General features: G+C 34.4%; 1 protein-coding gene across 3 annotated transcripts in view; it reads right to left on the bottom strand.

Moving 5' to 3' along the window:
* Positions 1–8,903, bottom strand: part of LOC101742268 (dynein heavy chain, cytoplasmic) — a 66,370-nt gene extending 57,467 nt beyond the window's left edge. For 2 of the 3 annotated variants that reach the window (XM_062674720.1, XM_038018331.2), the window contains exons 1-10: positions 8,549–8,895; positions 8,308–8,378; positions 7,662–7,864; positions 6,667–6,804; positions 4,095–4,212; positions 3,873–3,986; positions 3,231–3,403; positions 2,971–3,091; positions 2,534–2,655; positions 894–1,035 (exon numbers count right to left, since the gene is read on the bottom strand). In XM_062674720.1, the coding sequence (XP_062530704.1) occupies positions 894–1,035; positions 2,534–2,655; positions 2,971–3,091; positions 3,231–3,403; positions 3,873–3,986; positions 4,095–4,212; positions 6,667–6,804; positions 7,662–7,864; positions 8,308–8,378; positions 8,549–8,789 (1,443 nt within the window). In that variant the 5' untranslated portion in view covers positions 8,790–8,895. Of the gene's footprint in view, positions 1–893; positions 1,036–2,533; positions 2,656–2,970; positions 3,092–3,230; positions 3,404–3,872; positions 3,987–4,094; positions 4,213–6,666; positions 6,805–7,661; positions 7,865–8,307; positions 8,379–8,548 lie in introns of all 3 variants that reach the window. The other variant, XM_038018329.2, reaches the window with a different exon arrangement.
* Positions 8,904–22,030: the final 13,127 nt, after the last annotated feature.

Below are 22,030 nucleotides of genomic sequence, written 5' to 3'. Positions count from 1 at the left end.
AATGATTCTAATATTTGTAGTAACGTCTGTAATGTTTTCAAATGTCTCAGTTCAGACCAATAATGATTCTAACATTTGTAGTAACATCTGTAACGTATAATTTATTTACTAGTGAGAGGTTACCACAGTGACAGAACTGTCTATTTTTTTTGTGAAGCATTCCTTAGTTCTATTGATATAACAAAATTGAGACTGATGATGAGATGTTTGAAGGTTGGGTGACTACATTCATGTTTTAACACCAACTTGGATATCAGCTCGTTCAACCATCTTGAGCAACATCAAAACACACGAAACATCAAAATGAATATTCTATTTATTTATATACTAGACAGTATTAAAACGGACTTCATGTCATAGGTATTCTCTGACAATCTACTTTAGGGGGGTGCAGAGATGAACCTTGGTAGGAGTAATGTGATAGTGATATAACTTAAATATATGTGTATATATAACATACACAATATTTATAGATACAAATACTCGTACTTAAATAAATACATATTATACATAAATATATACATATAAAATATATATATCGACGCTAGAAAGGCAAACGTGACTAAGCGAAAATAACTGCTTTGTACATAAATGATAGGCAATAACCATATTCGATGCGCAAATAAAATATATTTCTAGGTCTATTAAAATCATTTCAATCCTACAGCTAGATTCGTTAAAATAGAATTTTATTAGGTATTTCAACTTTAAATTAGTCTAATGTAAAGTTCACGCATTGTCGTTTAGTCACTTTTGCCTTTCAAGCGTCGGTATAAATAAATATTATCAATTAGATGACTCTGCTAACTCTCTGATAAACAAGAATTCTACCCAAATATCAACAGATAGAAGACTTAAATTATCATTAATAAGTACTATATTCAGCGACTTACTCTTAGCATGACAGTGCGCAGTTGCTCGTGATGTCTCCGGAAGCGCCGCATGTGTTCCATGCGCGCCTGCAGTCGCTTATGTGACGGAGAAACGCGCCATACCATCTTCAAATGTTCATCGCGTTTCTTCTTCACGATGTCACTGTTTCACAAATATGATTTAATAAATAAATGACTTTTTGGCGGGAACGCGAGGAGTGAAGTTGTGTGATTTGTTTTATTTTGTCTATTTAGTGTTTCTTCAGGTTTAAATGTGTAATAACGTTGGTTTATTTACTGTTTAATATCTGTGAAAGCGCACAAATGTGGGAAAATGAAACAAAGCCGCTGGACGTAACTTCTCGGGATCCTCCAAAAAGTCCACTGAAAAAATCTTAGTAAATGACCACCATTTTACTGAGATTATATTTCATCCCATATCATCTCATTTAATTTCATCCCAGTTGATTAATGTCTCAAATTAATCATCTTCATTTCATTTCACTTCATAATATCATTTTTCATAAAAATATGAATATAAATTAAAATAAGACATGACTTAAAGGTATCAGTTACCAAGTCCTAAATCCCTTTTAAAAAAAATTTATAAATAAAATTTTTATTTTATTTTTTATTGCTTAGATGGGTGAGCGAGCTTACAGCTCACCTGATGTAAGTGGTTACTGGAGCCCAGAGACATCCACAACGTAAATGCGCCACGCACCTTGAGTTATAAGTTCTAAGGTCTTGAGACCTTATACTTGAGTATAGTTACATTTTAATCGGTATTTAATAAATTAATTGATAAATTAATGTTCTCATGGATTATTGTTTTTTGGATGACTATGAAGGAAAGTTCTATTGGACTGTTTTTAGCTTTGGAAGTGTTTTGTACTATACTTGTTCCGAATTTATGTTGTATCAATCTTTATATTATACATCGCTAATAGACAATGATAAAAACGTTGCATTTTCTATTGCTGATACAACATATTCGCTATAACTCGCCAAAGACATCATGGAAATTCTTTTCGCAAGACCTGTTTCAAGGTTGATGAGGTTCTCGTGTTATTAATACATCAAACAGTTTCACATCACCCGAGCCTACTGGCTCTTGATAACGCTGGGATGATAGTATTGAAGATCCCTTACACTTACATGAAAAAGCAAGTACAACAATGGGACAACGAAATGCGGAAAAAGGAATATCAAACAGTTAAATGTAATGTAAATAAAATACACAGTAAATCGAAAATATTGAAATATATGAAATTTTTCTTAGCCTCTAGATGTCACTCAGATCCATATCGACGCTTGAAAGGCAAACGTGACTAAGCGACAATAACTGCTTTATACATAAATGATGGGCAATAACCATATTCGATACGCAAAAAAATATATATTTCTAGGTCTATTAAAATCATTTCAATCCTGCAACTAGATTCGTTAAAATAGATTTTTTTTCAGGTATTTCAACTTTAAATTAGTCTACTGTAAAGTTCACGCATTGTCGCTTAGTCACGTTTGCCTTTCAAGCGTCGATATATTTTTATATAGTTTTTATTAAAATATATTAATTTTCAGGTTTATAAGCTTGGCATGATTTAATTACTGTCATTAAAATTATATTATTTAATAGTTAATATATTCTGTGCCCTTACCGAAGAAGACCTTGAAGCTTCTCGTACTCATCATCCCAACACGAAAATACTTCAAAACATTGAGTCATGACGCGTTCGAAGTCTTCAAATGGAATGTGCATCAGACGACGAGTACCAAGCACCTGTGTGATTTAAATTGTCAAGTTATGTTAAAGTTATAGTGTCTAAGTATAGGGGATACTTTAGATTTCTAGTCAACCTGCCCTGGTAGAGCTTGAAAGGCCTTTGGGACACCAAAATTCTCTCAAACATAAAAAAAAAAACTGGTCAAGTCACTTCAGATGTGGTTAACATAACCATATTGTAAACAAACAAATTAGGGTCTGATCGAATTAGGTGCAGCTTCACTATATTGAAAATGCAGTATTTTACAAAGGTTTTATAACAAATAAGAACTATCTGTAATAAGAATAACATTATATAAACGAATAACTTGCCTTTAATAGCTGTTGCCCGAGATCACGAGAAATTGCTTCAACAAGTCTTAGACCACGCTGGATTGGATACTTAGTAGAACGTATTTTACGTAGATGAGAGAATATTTGTTGGACTGCCAACCTGTATTTTAAGTTAATATTTGTTTTAAAAATATCCTATATAATTTTTTTTCTTAAATAATCTATTCAAAAAATTTAACAAAAGGAAAATTTTAATTATTTAAACTTTTTTCTTATATACTTTGAAGTTAAATGCTAACCTTATTCTGTCAAGTTCAGTAGCACTCAAAAGGTCATTGATGGGGAAATCTTTCATCAATGGATTGTAATCAGATACAGTTGCAAGAGCTTGCTTCAGGCCTGTGTCTGTATCGAATGAGACAGTTGCATGGAAACGTTTACCATATTTCAGGATCTCGAGAGTTAGTGCCACCTGAAAGAACATTCAATTGCACCACATTAAAGTTTCATTTAAGCAGAAAATAACAATTTATTAAATGCATACATACATTGATGAACTGGGTAAAACTAAGTAAACATATTAAGATTTCAAGATAAGGATAGCTGCTATTCGAAAAAGAAATTGAGACAGCAATCTCAAGTTTCAATAGAAGCAGCATAATTCATATAGTTTTGTTCATGGACTTTAGTAATCACTTTATATTATCTGCCATTAACTGGTCCGCTAAGATTGGTAGATACTCAAAAACAATTCGACTTATTGTCATTTGAATGCTAATAAAATGTTTGGGTTGAATTTGAAGTGGGCAGATGTTGACTAACCATAATATAAGTTTGCTTATTTAATACATAATGACTGTGGGTAAATTTATATGAGATTTTGCATGTCTGTATTTTAATGTTGATAACAATGTACTAGTTTTTCTTAACAATGTACTTACTTCAAGACTTTCTCGTTTTTCTTGAATGCGATGGAGAGCTCTTTCAAGATTCAACCAGAAAGAGATTTCTTGAAGTGCAGTACCATTTGAAGGATCTCGATCCAATTTGGTCACCTAAATTGACAGAAAATAAAGATAATATATAGAATAAATAGGTTTACATATATTTTTTTTCGTTCTATACAGTAATGAGGTGCCATATTCTCGAAGTTTCTTTCTTACCTTTTGAATTTCTTTAATCCAACGATTAACACCAAACTGAAGTTGATTTAAAAAAGTAGAATCTTCAACTTTGTCACCAAAGTCCGCAACTCGGGCTTTCCTTCCTTCATCAGCAGCCCTGAGGATATAGTATACATCAATTGTAAATATCAAACTTCATCATTACACCTCAATTGTTTGTTTACCTTCATAAGTTAATGTACTAGAATAATGTTAATAATCATATGAAATAGGGCTACTAATAATAGGGTATGTTGTGAGCAAACATTTTTTAATGCTATAAGCTGTTTTTTATGCATTACCATAATTAGATGAACCAGCTCACACCTGGTATTGAGTAATTACTGGAGTTCAGACATCACTATTTGAGTAGGGTTGTACCCAAATTTAAAAACAGTGATGAAGTCTCATTTGTATATTAGGCAGGTAGAAAGAGGCATGATTGTGGTAGCAACCCGTGCAGACTTACAGTACACCCTAAGACTAATAGATAGCTTTATCAGCAGGTCGGTGTATGCTGTAAATCATTGCCATTTTCTTTCTGGTCGTTCCCTCAATGCTGAGGATCGTGACTGTATGTCAATCTTCTCCACTCGGTCCGGTTCTGCGCCATATGTACCGCTCCCTGTATCTGGCCTCCAGTCACCTCCTTGAGTTGGTCCACCCATCTAGATGGCGCTCTTCCTTTAGCGCGCTTTCCCTCCATTTGTCCGAGAATGATGAGTTTCTCCAGGCTGTGCAATGAGGATCGCATTATGTGCCCAAAGAAACTCCGGATCCTTTCCTGGCACATAGTCAACAGGCGCTTGGTGACCCTCAGCTCTTCGAGGATGGAGATATTGGTTTTCATAGCTGTCCAAGGAATGCGTAGCAGCTTTCTTCAGCAATACATTTCAAAGGCCTCGATCTTTTTGCGTTCCTTTTTCCTGAGACACCAAGTTTCCACCCCGTACAGGAAGATAGAGAAGACCAACGTACGAACCAAACGCATCTTAGTTACTCGGCGAATATTACGGTCTTTCCAGATTTTATCGAGGCTAGTCATGGCACTTTTAGCCATCCCGATACGGCGTCCGATTTCTTTCTCGCAGTTACCACTGTTAGAGATCAGCGACCCCAAGTATATAAATTCCTCCACTTTCTCATAATCCTTGAGCGCATTTGATGGACTTAAAACTTGAGCTCTGTCCACCGTCATCACTTTGGTCTTAAAGCGGTTTATGTGCAGGCCAAAGTCAAGACTCACTCTCTCTATTCGCTCCAAGATCGCAGCCATCTCGGACTCGCTGGCTGCAAGAATTGTTGTATCATCGGCATATCTTAGGTTCGTGATCTTCGTACCGCCCACTGTAACGCCGCCGTTCCAGCCATCAAGCGTCTTCCTCATAATATACTCGCCGTAGAAATTAAACAGCTTCGGAGAAAGTATGCATCCCTGACGGACCCCTCGTTCTGTATGGAATGTTTCAGATTGTGATTCATCCAATTTCACAAAGCTCGACCCGTCAAGGTACAGCCTCTGGACAAGGAAGATAAGGTGTGATGGCACGCCCATTTCCGACATCATCCTGAACATGGAATTCCATTTTACGCAGTGCAAATGCTTTGGCATAGTCTATGAAGCACAACACAAGAGGTTTATTGAATTCGCGACATTTTTCAATGAGTAGGCGTACGTTCAGTATCTGTTCTCGTGTTCCTTTTCCTTGCATAAATCCTGACTGTTCCGGAGGAATCTGTCTATCTATGTAGGCGGCCAATCTCTCGTTCAAAATCTGGAGCATGATCTTACTAGCGTGGATAGATCTATTCGGTAAGGTAAATCTCTTAACGAAGCCAGCAAAACCAAAATCGTGGGTAGTTGACGACAAGCAGGGTAACCCTCTCTCCCACCTCAGTCAGGTTTTAAACATATTGCGATAGTACTGCTACGAGCTTTACAATGAAAACACGCATAGAGAGGTCGAAAGGTCGTGGGATGATTACGAAGCGGAACCCAACATACTACGCAGTGAAGTGGAGGACGCCATCAAGAAGCTCAAACACAAGGCAGTGGGTCCTGATGGCATATCAGCTGCCATGATCAAACACCTAGGTCCTGAAGGTGCCGAAACCCTCTACCAGATTTGTAACAAGATTTGGTACACTGGTACTTGGCCTCAGGACTGGGCACAATCAGCTGTCATCCCCCTACACAAATAGGGCTCCACAAAGAAATGTGAACATTACCGCACTATTTCCCTCATGCCCCACGCTAGTAATATCATTGCCATAGTTGAAAGGAAATATAACACTTATTTAATGATAATAAGGTAGAGGGTGTTTATATTATTGCCTATAGACTGTGGTAATGCTATACATAGTTTGCTTTGTGCACTAAATCATTTCAGTAAATTACACTATGATTTAAATTGTTTGTGCGATTATGAGAAATATGAAGATCATGAAAACAGCTCTAGAACAATATTTACATAGATGCTGGTCCATTAAAAAATATACTTAATAAAGATAAATTTGAAAGATACAGTTAATTTATATTTAAAATATTAAGTCCCAGTAAAGGTTTATTTACCTTTTTATGACTGCTGCCACAACTGGATGGATGGGTAGAGTAATTTCAGGAATATCAATGTTCTGTTGGAGATGAAGAAGACCCATTTCCAGTTCAGCTATTTTCTTCTCAACTGATGGAGCCATTTTATCACCATCTCTATTTCCCAAACAAACATTACATATAAAGATGAGTTTTTTCTACCTAAGCTGATAGTCTTGAGAGGCTATTTCAGCGTAACCGTGGCTAGTAGGTGAGCTCACGGGGCTCAAACCTGACGACGATGCTAACACGAACCCTAGCAAGAGCCGTGCTTCGCAGAATCTACCACCGGATCGGAAACGCGACCCACTGAGAAAATCCGGCGAGAAACTCAGTGGGCTGTGTCTGAGAGTTAATTTACTCGTCGAGCCCTTCGTCGCAAGCGACGGGTTCGACGAGAACGGTGACCGGTGCTTGAAGTACCTAAAAGCACTGTTAGTGGATCGGGAGGATCCGAGATGACGTGTTTATTTACAGTGTATTTCATAATTGCATAGTATCTTTGTTAGAATCACAATCTATGTGAATTTTAGACTGTACTTATAGATTTCACAATGAATAATGTTTTCAATACAAAAGGTTCATAACATTAATAAATTATTTATTTATATATTTATTTTATTTATTTTTATTATAACTGATTATATTCCTGCTGATAGTTAGGCACTAAATATATCCAATTATAACAGTATTTCAATTTTACTTCTTTTAAATTCAGATGTGTGCAAAGATGAGGAAACTGCTTAACAAGATTCAATAGCTTGTACATGTGGAGTCATTAAATAATTATAATTGTGTCAATTGTGTGAAACCTTTAATAATTGTCTTTACTTCAATTTAGCCCATAAATTTTATACAATCCACAAGATCATAATTAAACCAGACAGAAAAATAATTAGCATTTTTCAACATACAGGGTTAAAAGGTAATTTGTTTTGAGCCTACATACACATAAACTTTTTTAAGTAACTAACCGGTCAGCTCTTCCACTTTCTTTAACATAGCTCTTGAAAAATGGAGCCATTGTTTTGCTGATAAAAGCATGCAGGGTTTCATAAGGAGATCCATCAGAGAAGTTGATTAATCGAAGTTGACTATGGATGGACTTATCAGCTTCAATAACTGCTCCTCGTTTTGTACAGACAAGGGCAGCCACTCGTGGGGATGTAAAATGAACCTATAACATAGAATAGTATTATTGAAGAAAACAATACAATGCGTGTATTGTTCTGCTTGAACACCTTCATTAAATTTTCTTTTCTTGAGGAGGTTACAAAATGCATCAATCATGTGTGAAAACGTGGTATGATTTTCTTAATGCACTTGGTAGTGTTTAAATTCTATTGAGTATATAGGGTACACCATATATCATGAGTTTATTTGAGTTGAGTTATATTTTTACAAGTAGAAAAAAAAGCAATATAGGCCTGTTATGGCGATCATTTATTAACCTGCTAAGTTCCACAACTATATATTACCATATGTACCATATTTGACCTGAGGAACATTATTGAGCAAGTGTAATAAATATTGTAATTAGAAAATCCTAATTTTAGTTTAAGCCTACTTACTATTCACTAATTAATTTTAATTTAAGATTACTATTTATTTTTAACACACCTCATTGCTGATTTGGTATGTAACAGCTTCTTTCTCTTCTTCACCCTCAGTTGGTTGTTCACTGTCATCTTCTGCAAAATTAAAATTAAATTACTTACGAGTCAAATGGTTAAGTATAAACCTCAGAATTATGCAGCTAAAGCTTTAACATAATGATATGACGTCACGGTCTGTGTGATTCAAGCAGTGCAGTAAAGTAGTTTTTAAGTAGAAAGTTGTTATAACTGAAAGACGTGGGTACCTTTTGATGAAAATCGTTGGACGTAGAGCGAAGAAACTTGAGGATCAGCAATAAACTTTCTAATGCAGTCTTGGTTCACTTTATCCTCGAGGGCTGTGTTAAGAGCCGGAGGAACGATGTCATCCTCAGGCAAAAGTACCGTTGCGGCTCTTCGCAAGTAATTAGCAAAGTCTTGAAAATCAACAACAACCACATTTTGGGTTTCTGCAGTATTTTCAGTCCCGTCAAGGGAGTCTCCCATGGTGTTCTAGGAGCTTTGATGATATGGTTCAATAATCAATAAATGAAAAGAACAGTCGAAATCTTTGTAAACTCCTCTTCTCGCAACCTATTTGACAAGAATGACAGGTGCAGTGCATAGCAGTGTGACTAGATTTTATTTGACGAATCTACTGCTTGTGGAGGTTCAAATCTACTAAATTCTACCAAAAGAGAACGAGAAATACTCAAAATCTATTATACTTTTTTTGCTGTCGTGTTACAATGTAAAAACATGAATCTTCTTGACTAAACAATAAAATAATAAAAAGAAACCACAATTAATTAAAGAGACCAATGTTATTTTTTTAAATTAAATTCTAAATAAAAATCTCTAAAAAATATTTAACTAAAATCTATCTAAATAAAAAATAGAAATAATAAAATGAGACTTAAACTTCTTCTCTTTATGTTGGGTAACATTTTCATAAAGTTGTTTTGAGTCCATTAACTTGATAATAGTTCTGTCAGGATCAAATGTGCGACATCAACTGACGTAGCCCCTCTTTTCCATGCATGATTGCAGCAACATTCTTATTATTAAATTGATTTCGATCTTAATTTTTAATCCTATTAATATCAGAAATTATTCTTTCTACTTTGGCGTTTGACAAAGGTAGTGTCGTCATCTGCTTCACAAATCGGGACAAATTGCCATACCTTGGTTTGCTATTCGCATCACAGATTTGGCTGCCTGCACTCCAAAATTTATCCACCATAAAAGTTTCAACTAGAAGTTGACAATAAATTAGGCACGGAAACATCTAATTTTGATTCCCTATATTCTTTGTCAACAATTTGCATGTTTTTTGTTGCAACTACAAGGATATCGTGATGAATAGGACATCACGATATCCTTGTGTACATTTATGTTTCATTTTAAGCTCGATTATAAAAATTCTCAATGAAAGAATTCCCACTGGTCTATCACACTATGCTCAAGGCACGAATGGTAAAGAAAAGAATGAAAATTAAATAGTTACAATTCATTCGATGAAAGGGGGAATATCCCAAATTTGTCCGTTATGCCAAAAAAGTACTAGAATAACTGAAAAGCGTGAATTTTACTAAAATATACCAAATAATTTTTACATACTAAATTCTGTTGCCAGTACCTCAAAATCTACCAAAAAAGTAGAAATCTACTAAATCTGGTCACGCTGGTGCATAGATTAGTTATTAGCACTTGTTTTTTTAAAGGGATTTTACGACCTAGTAACTAAGACCTTTAGGTCTTATTTTAATTTATATTCTTATTTTTATGAGAAATGATATTATGTAGTGAAATGAAATAAAGATGATTAATTTAAGACATTAATCAACTGGTGGTAGGACCTCTTGTGAGTCCGCTTGGGTAGGTACGACCGCCTCGCCTATTTCTGCCGTGAAGCAGTAATGCGTTTCGGTTTGAAGGGTGGGGCAGCCGTTGTAACTATACTTGAGACCTTAGAACTTATATCTCAAGGTGTGTGGCGCATTTACGTTGTAGATGTCTATGGGCTCCAGTAACCACTTAATACCAGGTGGGCTGTGAGCTCGTACACACGTCTAAGCATGAAAAAAAAAACTGGGATGAAATTAAATGAAATGAGATGAGATGATGTGGGATGAAATATAACCTCAGTAAAATGGTGGTCATTTACTGAGATTTTTTCAGTGGACTTTTTAGGGGATCCCGAGAAGTTGCGTCCAGCGGCTTTGTTTAATTTTCCCACATTTGTGCACTTTCACAGATATTAAACTGTTAATAAACCACCGTTATTACACATTTAAACCTGAAGAGACATTAAATAGACAAAATAAAACCAATCATACAACTTCACTCCTTGCGTTCCCGCCAAAAAGTCAGATAATAATCCTTAACAGTTACTTGCTCACATCAGTAAAATGTATAAAGCTAGTTATTAGTATTTAGTGATGCTTAGACTATTTGTACGTGTATACTATACTAGCGACCCGCCCTCGCTTCGCTTCGGAAACATTAAAACACACATGAAACCAAAAAAATAAAATAAAAAATAAATAAAAAAAAGTAGCCTATGTTCATCAGGGACAATGTCGGCTTCTAATGGAAAAAGAATTTTTCAAATCGGTCCAGTAGTTTCGGAGCCTATTCGAAACAAACAAACAAACAAATCTTTCCTCTTTATATAATATTAAGTATTAAGTATTAGTATTAGTATAGATTAATAACTTTTTAACTAGCTTAGAGATTAATGAAACTCAATTAACCAAATGTAACTCATATACATACATCGAACATGTTGTATTATTACATTACTATTTGAATGCTTGAATCGTCTTCATACCATTTAAGTTCTTGGAGACGGTGATGAAACATGATTTTTAAATCGCACTTACGTTTTATTTATTATCCTTAGCTGTTGATTCGCGAGCAAAGGGAGGGGCAGCGGCGTATTCGCGTCAAACAATTCGTTAACGACTTGTTTCTGCAGACCGCCGTTGAAGGCAATGCTCGACTTGCGAATCCAAAATCAGGTGTAGTTACTGGTAGTAAGACATCTTGTGAGTCCGCACGAGTAGGTACCAGCACCCTGCTTATTTCTGGAGCAGTAATGGGTTTCGGTTTGAATGGTGGTGCAGTCGTTGTATTGGAAAAACCGAGACTTCAAAACGTATATCTCAAGGTGGGTGGCGGCTTTTATGTCTATGGGCTCCGGTATCCACTTTACACCAGGTGGGCGGTGAGCTCGTACATCCATCAAAGCAATAAATAAATAAATAGTGAGATGTGAGCAACAGAGCTCTTCTCTGTTCGCACTGAGCAGTCGTTATCGAGCCAAAGTCCCGGGATAAGGATCTTGCCCGAATTTTGGCTCCCTAAGTATTTTGTGCCTCCTCCGTATGCTTTGAAGACCGGCGAAAAGGAAATGTAAATTGCTGCTACTCAACATACGTATGTGGGTGACAGATGACTCCGGGTAGTTTTGAGCCAATCAAGAGCAACGATTTCTTAATTTCAAGATATAATATTCTTATATAATAATAATAATAAGCCTTTTATTCCATACAAATAGTAGGTTGCATACATATTTTAAATATAAAGAAGAAAAGAGAAGAAGAAAAAAAGTACTGATGTTATGACACGTGTTTCACTTAATTTGCTTCCCCTCTCTCTCCCTTCCGTTTCCTTACAAAAGTATAAATCTAGACAACGTTTTAAAAAAATGTATAGAAGTTTGTTTGCATGGACCCCTCCTCACGTGAAGGTGAAGGCCTCCTTTAAAGAATAACAGCTGTTTCATTATTAAGTTCTGACGTTGTAAGTTACTATGTAAAGCTGATCTTTCTTCTCTTTAGTTGAGTGAAATATTTCTTGGGTTTGTGTTCCATTTTCTTATTATTGAAGAAGTTTGAGATATTCTTATACCTTATCTTATCTTATTAACTACCTTATCTTATTAATGTATTGTTACGTTCCACATTTTAGAATGATCCCTAAAACCACCTCTTTCTAGTAAAGTCATTTTCAATCAAGTTGCCCTCATCTCCTTGGCTCTATCCATCTCGGTCGACAAAAAATCTGCCTATATCAGCTTATAGCTCTTTGGGTTATACTACGACAAATTTTGAACGTTGAGTTCTTGAAGATAGAGCATCATTTTGATTAAAAAAATATGTTACTACAGTATAAGAAGGTGAATATCGGTAGCGCAGACTATAAAAGCAGTGATTCGAGAAGCGTTTCGTCATTTTACAAACTCGCTGTAATAAGATATCGGACGCTCTATCACCCTGGAAAATGTGTTTATTATGCTCCCGGAGATATTTAAGTTATATCAGAAAAAAATTGCATAGATGTGGACTTGGAAGTTAAATATCAAATTTTATTTATTTATAATGTAAATTATTAAGTATTAAATGTTAATTATTATAATTAAAAAATTCAAACTGATCAGTCAAGAAAAAAACTCTTAGGAAATGGATGAGAGGGGGAAACATCATGGATACCAATTACTTTTCAAAAACGTGTTAGAAATGTTTATTATAACTTTAAGATCAGGTGTGGCGCCATCTCACGTTTAATTTCACCTTCGATACTTAAATTTATTCAAGACTAGCTGACCTGGCAGACTTCGTAGTGCCTCAATCGATAAATACACGACAAACAAAAATAATCCGTCCGACGGGGGACACATCAAAGGGAAAACAAAATTGTTATTTTTATTTAATTTCGAGTATTTTCATATTTATCTACCTTTTAAACCTTCTCTAGACTTCCACAAATAATTCAAGACCGAAATTCGCCAAATCGGTCCAGCCGTTCTCGAGTTTTAGCGAGACTAACGAACAGCAATTCATTTTTATATACCTATATATAGATAATTAAAGTGTGTAGTTTTTAAACAGATAATTTATAATCTAACAAATTTACAAAATTCAATTATTTTTTTTAAATTTCAATTGGTTTTTTTAATTCTTTAAGCTATGCAGCTTATGGTATTTGCAGTTAATTGTAGCGAAAACAAAACAACGATAAGTTCCTTGCGATAATAAAGTGGAATCGAAAGCTTTGTTTGCATTGTGCCAAACGTTCTTTTGGGCATCCCATTTTCACTAAGTTCGAAACTCTGCCAAGAAAGGGTAAAACGTTTTCGTGTGGTAATTTGTCGCTAAAATCCTTATTTATTGCAACAGAGAAGTTGGATCGGCCCCGGGGGCGAATTCGCAAAGTTTGCTCCTTTAACTTCGCTTCACTGAATACCGACACCTTGAGCACATATTGAGGTTGAATCCTCGTTTTCTTGTTACAGTTGAATTATGGACGAATACTTTAATACAATTCCAATGAAACTTTCTCTGCCTGAGTTCTGTCTATAGATTACGTACATATGTAGGTTGCTTAGAAAGGATGTCATGTTTTTTCACTAGGCAAAAATTTATCGTTTGTCGATAGTAATACAATTTTACTTCAATGTTTTATTTGGCTAGATAGGTTGATGGATCTCGTTCTACGATTAGTCACAGCTAGATTTACTGGTGGTAGGTCGTATTGCGAACCCCTACGGGATGCGGCTACCATCCTTCCAACTTCTGTCATAAATCATGCGTTCTATGTCTAGGCTCTCCATTAACTATTTAATACCAGAGGGACTGTGCTCTTCTCGGATAATAAAAAAGATGAAAAAATGGAGCAATGACCATAGAGATTATCTACGAGACAGTCTTATGATAACTGGTCACCATTTCCATTGATTTGCTATACGTTTCACCTTGGCAAAGCATTGTGTTAAATTCATCTCATCTAGTATGTATATAAAATATATATGTATATGGTGTAATATTGGTATCGTTCTAAATGTAAAACTTATGAAATGAATGGAAATGGTAATCAAGTTTTTATTTTACCGAAAAATTGGCACATTTTTATGAAATAATTAATCAGTATCTAGTAAAATAAGCGATACTTTACTCATAATTAATAAGGCTCCATGCGCCACTAAAATGGAATAGAACTCAAACTTAGCAATTTGTATCTCTTGGGAAACGGAATTATCGTTTTGCAAGACTGAGTGTATGAATTTATTATCTTATTATTCGACTGAATAATATTTACCTTTGAGAATGATACAGCTGGTGGAGTTCTACGTAATTGCGAATGACGTGACTGATATATCTAATGTATGAGTACGTCTGGAAACTTATAAGTAGGCAAAGATTCTATCTTATACCAGCACTTGTGTCTGATTTTATCATAATAAGAGTTTATATTGTGGGCGAAATTGTATTATTTGATGTGTTTTAATGCATTTATGCAACCCTTTGGAAATAACTGTACTGTTTTGTACATGTATACCTAGTTTGCTTACTCTGTTAAGAACACATTTTATTTTGCAGACTAATCTACAAAGAAGTTAATGTCTTTTAAGCCTAAAGTGGAGTAGAGTTGCTTTATTACATTATTGCACAACATCATATTATTATTATTATATACATTTAGATCAATGTAGGTACTTGGGGTACCATGGGTGTTTTGATATATTAGTACCTAGGAATATCTATTAAAAACAAAATATTGTTTAAATAAACAAAAATACTCTAACACATTCATTTTGAAATAATTTTATGTCAGTAATTATGTGTAAATTTTAATAAAAGGTGAGATGAATTTAACAATAAACATAAGTCTAACCTTTAGGCCCTCCTAATGGCAAGAAGCCATGATGTGCGCTGTATCTGTCAGCAAAACTGCTTTATGCTGACCAAGAACACTCTTTTCAGGGCTTTAAAGAAGATGTCTTATAGTTGGAATGATCTGTAGCAGAAAATATTATTATGTCAATAGTGGGAGTGATACGTCCCATTTTGAATAAAGCATCTAAGAATAAATTATGTGGTTGTGCAGGTAGTACCAAGATAATGATAATAATATATACTAGACGATGATTTTGTTTTGTTTGATAAATTGTGTTTTTCGTGTGTCTTAACAACGCCATCTGCTGAAATAGCTTTGGTATTATTGTGTCTTTAAAAATAATATTATTATTCGCCAATAGATGTTTGGAAGAGGATTATTGAAAACACGATTAAAACAAAATTTTCTGAAAATAAATCGTAGCTAGATCGATTTATCGCCCCCGAAATCCCCTGTATACTAAATTTTATAAAAATCGTTGGAGCCGTTTCCGAGATTCAGATTATATATATTTTAGTATACAAGAATTGCTCGTTTAAAGGTATAAGATTTAGGTATGAACTAGTAGCATCAATAGTATGTACTGTATTACTACTTTTTTATGGTATCACTTAGAATCAAAACAAACTACAACAAAGTATGTTTGTTCATTCAGTAGTTGTTGTTCATAAACGACTATAGAAAATTATATATAACTATAGCAATTGTAAACTTTCAAAATTATTGTGCAAACTAACATACTATATTGTGCTATATATTTCACTAGAGTTTCAAGAAATATATGTACGTTCATAGACAGAGTAAATCAAGAACAGTTCAGAGCTGGAGACTCTTTTATTTACGTAAACTTTTTGCGGGTTTATTAGACCGTCGGAAAGCTGGCCCAAGGACTTTGATCGAGTTCTCCGAGAAACTTGAGGAGCAAGTTCTAGTTTGTTAGACTGTGTATCTATGGATAATTAACATCATTTCTATTTATCAGTCATATTGGAAACATAACTTAGTGAATGTCTTCTGAGGAATATTTGATATTATTATCATTATATTTATGATTTAAATCTATGTCTATGAACTAAATAAAAAACAACAATATCTATTGAATCTCATTTTGGAACCTATCAAACATAAATCCTATTATTATGTTTTATAATTTTCACATAAATTTTTGTTAAATATTCTTCTGATACTATTAAAGTGGAACGAGCGGTAAAGGTATCGAGTTGATGCTACAAATGACTTTAAATGTCATTGCTTTATAGTGGAATGTTTGTGTTTTTTTTCATTGCATAGACGGGTGAACGAGCTCACAGCCCACCTGGTGTTAAGAGGTTACTGGAGCCCATAGACATCTACAACGTAAATGCCGCCACCCGCCTTGAGATATTAGTTCTAAGGTCTTAAGTATAGTTACAACAGTTATAATTACAAGTTGTGTACCGGGCTATCGACATCTATAATGAAACATATTTTTTACTTGTGACGGAACTAATCCAAAGAAGTCGTTTCGAACGTTTAAACAAAATAATTCTTCTAGGAAACGTAATATAACACCCAAAACTGCCTCATATTTTAATAACGACTAAGAATCTGCGACTTATTACAGACTCACCGGTCATTATTTATCTGATAATTTAAAAACGAATAGGAAGGTTCTAATAAATTTCTTAGGCGGCATACACAAAGAGAAGTTGTAGAAAAAAAGATGGTTTTCTTAGACAGACGAGTATGCAGCCCACCTGGACCTGATAGTGAGTAGTTACCGTCGTTCAAGGACATCAGCAATGCCAGGAGCACAGCCAAGTCGCTACTTACCACTAAAATTTGGTGACTAGAATTTTTAAAAGATTTAATAAAAAAAATATGTAAATATTGAATTAACTTTTATTCAGGAAGCGTATATTCTTATTTTTATGGATACTGAAAGTCCTGCTTGTCTAAAGTGGTTAATAAGCTTTTGAAAAAGTTCACGAGCAAACTTGGTTAATGCTAATGAATTTATATTAGACTAGCGACCCACCCTCGCTTCGCTTCGGAAACATTACATTTCGTTATTGATAGGCGGAGCCCGCCATGTTGCGCGCGGTACGTCAATAGCTGCGGGTGACGCCGCGGGGCGAAGCTAGTCTAAAAAAAGTAGCTAGCCTAAGTTACTCCTTATATCATCAGCTACTTATTAGTGAAACTCTCATCAAAATCGGTCCAACCGTTCCAAAGATTAGCCGGAAAAAACAGACAGACAGACAAAAATTGTAAAAATGTTATTTTGGTGTATGTACCGTATATACATTCATATGCATGTAGTAAAAAGCGGTTATTTTAATTTTATTTATATGTATAGATAATACAGAATGTCACCGGCAAATCGTGGTAGACACGGTTTCCTAATCACGACGATGAGGTCGCAACTCGGGTCGCGTATGAGCAAAGTGCGGCTTCTATAACACAAGCGTGCACTCCGCTTAATTATGGTTAATGTATAAGGATGGCCGGCTGTGCGCTTAATTTTAGATTTGTTTATAAATTAGATACAAAGTTAATGGGTTAAGAGCTTTATTAATAAAGCAAATTTAATTATAGGAAAACCAAATTGTGATATAGAAATATTGCAAATATATTTTCGAAATAAAATATTATAAATATTCCGGTAATTCTCGCCAGGATATAAAATCATGTTAATAATATTATTAAATTGCTTGTGGTGTTTCAAGTGTGTGGAAATTTTTGAGTTAGTCGGACATTGACTTTTTTAAATAGACAAACGAGGCCAGTTAATAAAAACGTGTCAGAAGTCTCTCGATTAGTTCAGAAAATATTTCATATGATAAGTTCAGAAAAAAATATATTGGTGTTGAAACCTTCATTTTTTTGGCAAGAAAACATTTTATTAAGTACTTATTTTATCTATATATTAATACGTGAAGCAAAAACTTTGCATCCCTTTTTACGAAAATTGCGCGGACGGAGCAGTATGAAATTTTCCACACTTATAGAGAATATAGAGAAGAAGTGCACAATGCTAATATTTTTTTTAAATAATGCATAAAAGATACATTAACTCAATAAAGAAAACACTACACACACTACATACCATGTATTTGACGCACACACCCATGCATAATATTTATTGTCAAACTTTTGTTCTTGACGTCTGTTGTCAAATTGAGAATAGTTTAAATATTGTTTGTCTTTATTCATAAGTTTTTATAGTGTAGCCTTGGCGAAATTTGTGATTATAGAAGTATAAAATACAATCATAATAGTGTACAACCTTACAATTCCAATTAATTGTAGTCGAATTTCGACTACTGCGGGACCTCTAGTTTATTTCAATATACATCGTGATAATGACACAAACATATCTTTGCAACGAATCTCGTAAAAGATGTTTTTGGTTTGTCATTCTTTATTTTACTATCCTTTAGGTACCAATAAAATTGCGAACAAAAGTAGTTTCAGAAAAGAGTTTTCTTTACCCGTTCTAGTGTTAAATTTGATGTGATAGATAATATTGGTCTCACGGCTGTAGCCGGGGGGAGATAACTTGGAGAGGAACGGCGAACTTTCAAGCCCAAGAGAATCTTTTACGGATATCATTGTAGTTTTCAGCTCCGCAAAGAGTAGAAGTAAAGTCTAAAAGTACCTAATTGATGTCTCGGACTACATATATTGAAGCTTTTTAATGCCCATTTACGTACGTTGCTCGTAAAATAAGTAGTTATAGTTTTATATTATTCCACATCTATACTTAATATTATAAAGAGGAAAGATTTGTTTGTTTGTTTGTATTGAATAAGTTCCGAAACTACTGAACCGATTTGAAAAATTCTTTCACTGTTTGGAAGCTACACTATTACGGAGTGACATAGGCTAGAATCTTTTTTTTTTTTTAAATTAGGGATCCTTTCTAAAACTGCAATAGTATAATCCAAGGTGTAAAAAAATTACCTAAAATATTTTTTACATCGCGTGCCCTGAGAAAACTATTGATGATAGAATAAAATAATGTACTACGACTTTGTAGAACACATTATTATTTACAAAAAGTGTAGCGACAGCATATATCTAACTATTATAGTTGCTTGTTAATAATAATTATAATACGTAATTTATATAGAACAATAGAATTCGGAGTGACTTCTTTAAAAAAATAATGAAACATTGAAAAAAAGTAAAATAAATGGAAATGAATTAATAGAAAATAAAGCAGTGATTTTTAGAATTCAATATTTTAATATGTTTTTTTGTATGCGTACATCTCCGGAACTACTGATCGGATTTTCACGTATCACAAAATCGGGAGCAGAATTGTTGAAAATTGGAGGCTGCAGAAACCAACCGTAATTTAAAGGTTTATGGAATTTACTATTATTCGAATACTTAAATTATACGATATTATTAACGTACTTATGTTTGCCTGTAACGTTTTCATCTGACCACTGAAGCGATTTTGTCGAAATTCGTTAAGGTATGAGTTTGAGCCGTGGGAGAGAATATTGGCTACCTTTCATTCTACTTCTGAGCACGGGTTTCCGCCTACACGATATAAAGTGTAGTCCGGGTGGGTAAAGTAGCGATCAAAAGAATATAAGTTATAAGATGCATGTCCTACATCCATATTCTATATCCGTAAATATTATAAAATGTGGGATGTATAGTCAATTGTACAGTTCTTCTTTTTTTATGTCTACCTCCTGCTATCAACTTCAAGGGGCTATACTATAGAATAGGTGTAATTTTTTAAATCGTGTTTTTATAAATTGTATTTCGAAATGTTAGTAGGTACGATTCTCGAGGACATTGATGTCGATATATAACTCAAATTTGTTTTAAATGGTAATAAACTGAAGAAAAGAATGAAGCAGATTATAGTTGTAAAATAAATGTAGCATGACTTTTATTACATCATACAAGGTTAATGAATGAGTTCTGACTAATATTCCTACGTGCAGCAACATAATTAGTGCAATGTTTGGCGCCAAAATTGTGTCTAATTACTGTACGTGATTATTTGACCGAATAAATAGAGTCGTGTTGCGGTCGTGTTAATTATTGACAAACCCGTAGATAGATGTAGTTCCGTTGATAATATGCTGTTTCATGCTAATGATTATCCTGTCATATGGGATAATACGTTATTATTATATAGTGCTTCAGACAAAAATAATACAAATACTTTAAACAAAAAAAATCGTTTATCAATTGATTGTAAAAGAGAAGGAAATAATTGAAAAAATATATTTTATATTTTATATGAAAGGAGTAATACCAGATTACCCTAGAATTACTTAGCTTTTTTGGATCCCAATTTATCCGAATTTTGTTGGTTGAAGCTTAGCTGATAGTCGCAATGCATCTTCTTGTGTGCCAATTATGCATATCGTCAGTAAAAAAGAAATAAGCTAAAGCGAAAATAAAAAGAAAACCTGAAATACAACTTAGCCTATTTAAGCTAAACGAATTGTTACATTTGTTACTTAGTAGCTGCCCCGGTATCACGGCGTAATGGTTTGACTATGAGTCTCCCGGGGAACCTTATAATAAATAGGCCACGGATGATCCGTGATGAAATTTTCATTTATCAATGAATGTTAACGTAACATTGAATCGTTTCTTTCCGAATATTTCATTCAATAACAGTCATATGTTAATAAATACTCAAGGTAAATTGGCTGCTTAATTTGCACGAATATACTATAATACTATTTTCAATTAAACCCAAAAAGCATTATTATTTTTGAAGTGCTCATATCTAAATTCCAATGTTGTGTTATTACAAAAATAGCTATTTATAGCAATATTTTTTTATTGCTTCTAATAAAAATGCGTTATGTTAATGAAACTCCTTTACATAAGTTATCGCAATGAAACTTTATAATCCTGGATTAGTGTGTCGCCGTGGCAACTATGAGAAATACCGGCATGGAATTGGAAAAGTTGAGGCGCATGGTGGCAGAGGATTAGCGCTCGCCGCATTGACTATTATGTTCATCGGGACAATACGACATGTAATCTCGTCAGTGTTTTTGTTTATAACAGAATGTCGGTTAAATCATTTTTTTGTTTCTTATAAAAAAAAGATGTGTGGTGTCGTGGGACACCGTTATAAAAATACTAATTTAAAGTTCTATTCGAGGTATAAACAAAATAAAACTGGAGGTTTCGCAACAGCCGACGGTCATTCGGTAACGTGCAAACTTATTGTGGTACACTTCATTCACGGTTGTTTGCATACGAGTTAGTGTATTGCGCAAACAAACGCTCTGAGATCGTTGTCAATTAATGAAAAAAAATATGTTATTTTTTGTACGTTATTACAAAGTTAAGTCGTACACTGTGTGCATTATTAATAAAAATCTTACGTTACGGACGTTTTTTCCCGGTTGGGGTACCCCTCCGCATCGTCCCATAAGGAAGTTCGTTCCAAAAAAACTGATTTCATTGTAAAATTACCTCATATATTCAAACTGTCTATATAATTTTTTATTAATTGCTTCGAGCGGACGAGATCATAATTTGTTCTACTACCAGTAAACAGGGGCGAGCGATTGCACTATTCTGATTAATTTTCCGTGAACGCATTCTCCGGATATAGCTTCCCTTACGCGGCGTTTATGACAATTTAGAGAAGATGTGGGTTGGCGTTATCGTAGGCCACAATAATATAGCGACCAGCAACGCTATCACATATGTCATGAATGATAATAAAGTTTTTTTTTAATTTTATTTTTTTATTGCTTCGATGGGTGGACGAGCTCACAGCCCACCTAGTGTTAAGTGTTTACTGGAGCCCATAGACATCTACAAAGTAAATGCGCCACCCACCTTGAGATATAAGTTCTAAAATCTCAGTATAGTTACAACGGCCGCCCTACCCTTCAAACCGAAACGCATTACTGCTTCACGGCAGAAAATAGGCAGGGCGGTGGTACCTACCCGCGCGGACTCACAAGTGGTCCTACCACCAGTAAAAAGTTACTAAAAAAAGTAGTACCAGTAAGTATGTTAACCGAGCAATTGCACCCGCGTTTTTTTCCAAAAGTGTGGTGTTCGGAATTAACGGCATTACC

Source organism: Bombyx mori, chromosome 21 (genome assembly GCF_030269925.1).
Source record: "Bombyx mori chromosome 21, ASM3026992v2".
NCBI classification, from domain to species: Eukaryota; Metazoa; Arthropoda; class Insecta; order Lepidoptera; family Bombycidae; genus Bombyx; species Bombyx mori.
The sequence above is the reverse complement of the archived record's forward strand: the minus strand, read 5'-3'. Positions and strand labels throughout refer to the sequence as shown.